This window comes from Nyctibius grandis, chromosome 3 (genome assembly GCF_013368605.1).
Source record: "Nyctibius grandis isolate bNycGra1 chromosome 3, bNycGra1.pri, whole genome shotgun sequence".
Lineage (NCBI taxonomy): Eukaryota > Metazoa > Chordata > Aves > Nyctibiiformes > Nyctibiidae > Nyctibius > Nyctibius grandis.
In genome coordinates this window covers 39,741,023-39,747,947 of record NC_090660.1, presented here as the reverse complement: position 1 = coordinate 39,747,947, position 6,925 = coordinate 39,741,023, and the positions used below count along the sequence as shown (strand labels likewise).

Sequence of the window (6,925 nt, the reverse complement as noted above, 5' to 3'; positions counted from 1 at the left end):
TGAAGGAGGGTGGTGGGGAAATCTTAGCTGATACAACATTGATCCATCAGATGGAAACCATTCATTTCCTTCCCTTCCCTTCCCCGCAGAAATAGATAGAATTGTTGCAAGCAGGCGTAGCCGCAGCCGGAGAGCTTGCCAAACTTTCCCTCCCCTTAGGCAGGCTGAGAGGGATGCTGAAGAGTCTATTTGCCACGCCAGAGGAAAGGGTCCCGAGAATGAATGTTAAACTTCATTTGAAGGTTAATTTGAATAGGTTTTGAGTGACGTCAGGGGCTCGGCTCTTTGAAAACAACGTGCGTCTGAACTGATGTATTTGTATCACACCCCCCCTTATTTTTCTGTGGGTGCAAAGTATGTATTTCTGCCATCACGTTTGCCAGCCTCGGCGCCCACACCTAACAATTATTTCTGTTTCGTAGCTGTAGAGGGGAAAGTCCTAAAATCACTATACGTCTTTCCCCCCCCGCTTCGGTTAAAAATAAAGAAAGTTTAAGATTTCACGTAAATAAATTAAATGTGGTTTTCTGCTTCGTCCTATAAGCATCTAGGGACCAATCAATTGGTACAATAGAGCAGAGCCAGGCTGCAATAGCGTGCAGATCAGACGTCTCGCCTTGTTTCTAGATAACTGGGAGCCTCTGTACCATGTCATATCCTCAGTTTGGCTACCCTTACTCCTCTGCACCCCAGGTAAGACTTTTTGCCTACCAACATTAATTGATTGAATTTCAGTCCGTATTGATTACTTCCATCCAGGGCTAAGAGCGGCAGCGATCCTTTCGAGCGTGCGGGAGTGGGAAACCGGCTGCGCTCTCCACATGTTTCAAAGATGCTCAAGTTATACCTCGCGCACATATTTTAAAATGGAAAGGAACACGCGGGATTTAGGGGGTTTGGGGGTGACAGCGATGCGTGGGGGAGGATTACAGAGATGAGGGAGGTGAGAAGGGGAGCTAGAGATCCCCCAAACACCCCTCCCCCCGCTCTTTCCCCCCGCCCCCACAAGCGCTTTTTTCTCTTTCACGATTAAATTCACATTTTACCCATTAAACATGAAATTACTGAGGTGCGGACCTTAGAAACATAATGGGATATTCTAAACCAGAAGGTTAATAACAGATGCGTGCGTGGCTGCTACAAATCTGCAGTCAAAATAAATATGCATGAGTGATTTAGAAAAAAAGGTTTAAAAACGCAGATGGGAAGCATTGTGCTGCAAGAAGAGAAAACTGGTGTAAACCCAGTCTTGTGAGAAGACCCTAGAAAAGTTAGTTTTTAAATGCAAAGGGCTGGAGCAACGTATTACAGAGGATTAAACGCCCACAGTCACGGGGCGTTTGTTTGTTGTTGTGGGGGGTTTTTTTAGCTGATAAAATACTTGCACTTCTGCGTTTCTCCAGAGCGTTTTTACCCCGATTGAAGTAAACTACGGGAGGGGAGGGAGCAGGGTGACACCCCAAAGCTGCGATCTGATTAAAAAAAACCCAAACTTGGTTACAGTTTGGGAAGTTCCCCCCCCCTCCCCCGCCCTCAGCGCCCCACTCTTTCCCTTCAGTTCCTGATGAGCACCAACTCCCTGACGACCTGCTGCGAGTCCAGCGGCCGGACCCTGACCGAGACGGGGGCGGCCGCCTCCGCCCAGACCCCCGTCTATTGCCCGGTGTACGAGAGCCGCCTGCTCGCCACCGCCCGCCACGAGCTCAACTCCGCCGCCGCCCTGGGGGTCTACGGCGGCCCCTACCCCGGGCCCCAGGGCTACGGCAACTACGTGACCTACGGCACCGAGGCTCCCGCCTTCTACTCCTTGGTAAGCCGCCCCGCCGGGGATGCTCCCGCCCTCCTCCGCACCGTTCGCCGGACCCGCGATCCCCCGGTGGCCGGGACCGGGCGCTGCTTCTTCTTCTTTCTTCTTCTTTCTTCTTCTTTCTTCTTCTTTCTTCTTCTTTCTTCTTCTTCCTTCTTCTTTCTTCTTTCTTCTTTCTTCTTTCTTCTTCTTTCTTCTTCTTTCTTCTTCTTCTTCTTCTTCTTTCTTCTTCTTTCTTCTCTTGCCCTTCCCCCCGGCCCGAGCCGCACGGCGCTCCCCCGTGCCGGCCCGCTTTTGGCGACAGGCGCGGAAGCGCAGCACGGCGCGTCCCACCCCGCGATCATTAAACATTCCCGCCCGGCACGGTTCTCACGGTAACGCAATTAAAAGTCGCGCCTGACGAGGTGGAGTGCGGAGGGCCCGGCCGGGAGGGGGGTTTGGGGCGGCGCAGACCCCGGCTCGCAAAAACCGATGCGCTCTTCCCAGCCAGCCTTTTTTTCCTTTATTTTTTTCTTTTTTTCTCTTTTTTTTTTTCTTTTCCCCTTTTTTCCCCGGGCACCGTAACAGCGCCAGTTAACGTCTCTATTGATCTCGCTGGCCGCCGCGGCCGAGGGGCCTCCGGGAAGGTCCGGCGCACCGCCCCCCCCCCGCGCCCCGCAAGACCCGGGGGTGGCGGGGCCGGGGCGGGAGCCCGAGCTCCCCCCGCGGCGGGGGCGGCGGGGGCTGAGGGCGGCGGCGGGGTGTCTCTTGCAGAACAGTTTGGAGGCGAAGGACGGGAGCGGGTCTGCGCATGCGGGCATCGCCCCGGCGGCTGCCTACTACCCCTACGATCACACCCTCAGCCAGTACCAGTACGACAGGTAAGCGCACACAGACGCCCCCCACCCCTGCGATCCCCACCCCTTGCGCCCGCCCCGCTGCGGACCTGCCTCCTCGCCGCCCAGCATCTCCCCCCCGGCCCCAGCCATGCCGCCTCCCCTTCCCCACCGAAACGTCCCTCTCCCGCAGGCAGACCGGCGCGGGGCCCTCTGCCCCCCGGAGCAGAGCGGGGGGGGGGGCTGTCCCTCTCCACGGGGGCCGTAAATCTTTTTTTCCTGCGCGGAGGCAGGCTTAGGCGCCCGGGCATCTCTGGTATATTTATTAGTTTTAAACCAGCGCAAAAACACTTACACACCATTTCAAGCTCTGAGGGCTATTGGGCGCCCGTGACCTTTCCTGGAAGATACGCATTAAATATTCAGTCGCAGCCCAGAGTCATCTGCGTTAGGTTTCTACAATTTCAGGAACAAAAGGGTAGGAGAGATTACTAATAAAAGGAGTAAGAGAAAATATATTTCTATTAACAGTTACACCCTGGGGTCACCCAGATGTATGCTGTTTGGGGAGGACTGATCAAACAACAGGAACGCGGGATTTCTGTGCGTTTGCAAGTTGCTAGGATTTCCCTGCTGCCCGAAACGTTGACATTGACTTTACCGCGAATAAAGGCAGGCGCTTTCTTCCCCCTCTTTCCGTCACCCCCTGCACCGCACAGCGGGGATTTGCATTGCCCGGTGCTGCTGCTAGCTGAACCCTTCCTGCTTGCTGTCTTCCTCGGCCTGAATTCTCGAGGCAGGTCGCCCCTTAAAGCTGAGCAGTCCTCGCCCATCTTCCCCCTCTCTGGTCCAGCCACCCACCCTGGGAGGGGTGCCGCAGGCAGGCAGTCCGTGCTAGGGCCCCGGGCATCCCGCGTCGGGCAGGTCGGCGAGGGGCGAGGGCTCCGTGTCACACTGCGGGTGCTCCTCTGTGCCCGCAGGTACGGAACGATGGACGGTGGGACGCGGAGGAAAAACGCCACCCGAGAGACGACCAGCACGCTGAAGGCCTGGCTGCAGGAGCACCGCAAGAACCCCTACCCCACCAAGGGCGAGAAGATCATGCTGGCCATCATCACCAAGATGACCCTCACGCAGGTCTCCACCTGGTTCGCCAACGCCCGCCGGCGGCTCAAGAAGGAGAACAAGATGACCTGGCCCCCGCGTAACAAGTGCTCGGATGAGAAGCGGCCCTACGAGGAAGAGGAGGAGGAGGAAGAGGAGGGTTCGCAGGAAGAGGCCATGAAGAGCGGGAAAGCCGAGGGTACCCTGCTAAAAACAGGCACTTAGCGGTTCGGCCGCGGGGGCTCGGCCGCCAGCTCGCCCCCGGGGCGGGCCTCGCTGGTGGGGGCGGCCGCAGGCCTCACTAGTGGGGGCGGCCGCGGGCCTCGCTGGTGGGGGCGGCCGCGGGGCAGCGCGGCGCCGCCAGTGACCTTGTGTCTTGTTTTTGCTGTCCCTTCCCCCGCCCCCGCCCCGCAGAGCCCACGGGCAAGGAGGAGAAGGAGCTGGAGCTCAGCGATCTGGAGGACTTGGACGCCGCCGAGTCGGAGAGCTCGGAGTGCGAGCTGAGGCGGCCCTTCCCGCACCCGCTCCCGGGCGGCAGCCACCCGCCGCCGGCCGCCGAGCCCCCCGCCAAGATGCCGCCGCCGCCGGCCGCCGCCGCCGGCGAGGAAGAGGAGGAGGAGGATGCGGCGGCGGAGCGGGCGCGGAGCTGCCTGAAGACGGCGGCGGCGGAGTGCGGCCCCGAGCTGCTCGGCGCCCGGCAGCGCGGCTGCGAGTCCAAAATGTGCTTCTCGCAGGGGCAGCAGCTGTTGGAGGCGAAGCCCAGGATTTGGTCCCTGGCGCACACCGCCACCTCCCTCAACCAGGCCGAGTACCCCTCCTGCATGCTGAAACGGCCGGGGGGCTCGGCCGCCGCCACCGTCCCCTCCCCGGTCAGTGTCATCGACAGGCACCAGAATTCGCCGGTCACCAACCTCAGGAACTGGGTGGACGGGGTGTTTCACGACCCCCTGTTTAGGCACAGTACTTTGAACCAAGCCCTGAGCAACACGACAGTTTCCTGGGCTACCACCAAAGGAGCCGTTCTGGAAACGGGCGCCTTGGGCCGCGCGGTGGGGAACGGCGCCAACGTGCTCAAGGGGCAGCTCTCCAACCTGGCCCACCAGGACTCGAACAAAGAGTTTCTGGCGTTTCCCAAATCAGGAAGCAAAATGTTTTGTTCCTAACAGGCCCGCCGAGGGGCAAAAGACTTTTTAAGGCTTCGAGAGTCAGCTACACTGAAAAGAGACTTGCGAGAGTTTAAATTTAAATATAAAACTTTTTCTTTTTCTTTTTTTTTTTTTTAAAAAAAGCCAACAGAAACAAGGATTTAAAGTTCAGTTTGCTCAGTTCAACGACAGACTTTGCTCCTTGCTGTTCCGAAGAATTTCTCCTGGCTGCGACTTTAAGGGATCAGTGTCGTGAAAGTTATTTAATTCCATGTCCAGAAAGCACGTACGATAGCGTAGACCTACTTAAAAAAGTTTACATCCAAAAGTTTACAAACGGGAAATTTTACTTCAGATTTAATTTAAGGCATGCCGACATTAGTTATAAAGACTTTTCGAGAGTTTTTCCTCCTCATTTCCTTGTTAGCATATAATTCACAAACAGCACTTCTACTAAGTTTATACCTACTGCACACATTTATCTTGACAAAAAGAAAAAAAAGAGAATATGTTAAAAGGTATGTTCACTCCAATAAATTGTCTGTTTCAGAGGTAACACAAGTGGTGGCTTTTTGCATTGCGCAACAAACACCTTTTTAGGTTTACAAAATTCCCCTTCGGAGCCGGTGCCGGTAATTCCAAGGACTGTCAACAGGCTGCCGGGAGAGGGGAAGAGAGGCTCAGCGGAGCGCTGCCGAGGGAGGATAGATCCGCGGGAGGGGATGCTGCCCCGCCCTCTGCGCTTTACCGGGCTTCCGCGGCTCAGCGCTGCGCCCCGGCAGCCGCCCGGGCTGGCGGGGGCAAGACGTGACGGGGGGGGGAGCATCGTTCCCCCTCCCCGAGCTGCGGGCGGGGGTCTGCCCCAAAGGGCCGGGCTCGGCTGCGGCGTCGCCTCTGCCGTGCGCGGAGCAATTGATTCACATGGAAAATTTGGTCTTTTAAAGAACCGTTTTAGCTTTCCAGCTCCTCAGCTAATATGGAGAATCGCTGATCCGCCATGAATATTTCAGCACTTCAGGACAGATGCTTTACCGTTTTGACATTAAATAGAGTGCAGCCAACAAAAAGAGAAGGAGAAAGAGCGCTCTCGACGTGTGATTCAGGAGCACTCGCAGCCAATTTACCTCTTAGATAACAGGCGTTTGAAAAATTTCCTTTCCTTCCCCGGAACGGGAACAAACTTTACTGATCCCCGGACAGGGAGAGACGGAGAACTGCTGGAAAAGAAAACTGCGAGGCAATAACAGACTCTGGCTTACCCAGGCCGGCCTAAAGCCCCTGAGCGGCAGCGCCCTGCGCTGTGGGGAAAGACCGAAAGAGCCCGAAGGACCGAGCTGACACAGGACAAGCAAAAGAGCCTTTCTTGCCTCCCAGCCTTCTCGCCCATCCCACCCCTGAGGCTCCCCGCCAGCTTCCTCAGAAATAAATAAATAAATAAATAAGAATACAATGCGGGATATATATATATACATAGACAACGATAAATTCAACCCAGACGGCACCCAGCCAAAATATAAGATACTCCAGCCCGCAAAGTTTCTAGCGAGACCTGTTAGTGCAAGGACTGAATAAAGGAATCCGGGTGCGGAGATCAGATCAAGCCCTTCCCTCTCTGCGAGCAGCCGTAATTGGATTGTATCCAGTCATATTCCCTGTCATTGTATTGACTTTCGCTCTCTTGGATGATATTATCGAGATCACTGAACCCCTCTGCTGATCTGGCTGTCAAAAGGCTCAGACAGGAGCCCCCGGCCTGGAAAACGTGCATCAGCCAAGATAATTTGAAGTGAAATTTTCATTTTGACAGTAAACCCCTCAATTTCTAAAGGCTCTGCACCCGGAGAGCTCGGTGGCAGGGGGAGGCTTTACAGAAAGCCCACGTCTTAAACTGAAAAGGGCAAAAGAACTCGAATTAGTTGTAATAGATAAAAGGGCAAAAATAAAGAGTCAAGGGTACTTGACAGTAATAGCGAAAGTGGAGTCTCCGGGGAGCCGCGATCTCAGCTAAAGTCTGGGCCAGCAGGAATTTTAATGCAGCCGGGGCGGCCGGCGAG

At 55.7% G+C, this 6,925-nt stretch overlaps 1 protein-coding gene across 1 annotated transcript; it reads left to right on the top strand.

Moving 5' to 3' along the window:
* Positions 1-648: 648 nt before the first annotated feature.
* On the top strand, positions 649-4,889 carry IRX4 (iroquois homeobox 4). Its single transcript, XM_068396980.1, has 5 exons — positions 649-693; positions 1,559-1,810; positions 2,561-2,667; positions 3,603-3,925; positions 4,141-4,889. Exons 1-5 carry the CDS (start codon positions 649-651, stop codon positions 4,887-4,889), a joined length of 1,476 nt encoding a protein of 491 aa, XP_068253081.1.
* Positions 4,890-6,925: the final 2,036 nt, after the last annotated feature.

What these genes read in the sequence shown, in the direction of transcription:
- IRX4 (XM_068396980.1), top strand. Translation starts at nt 649, where the DNA reads ATGTCATATCCTCAGTTTGGCTACCCTTACTCCTCTGCACCCCAG. An exon ending in CTTACTCCTCTGCACCCCAG is followed by an intron (nt 694 to 1,558) that starts GTAAGACTTTTT and finishes CTTTCCCTTCAG; the next exon opens with TTCCTGATGAGCACCAACTC. An exon ending in GAAGAGCGGGAAAGCCGAGG is followed by an intron (nt 3,926 to 4,140) that starts GTACCCTGCTAA and finishes CCCGCCCCGCAG; the next exon opens with AGCCCACGGGCAAGGAGGAG.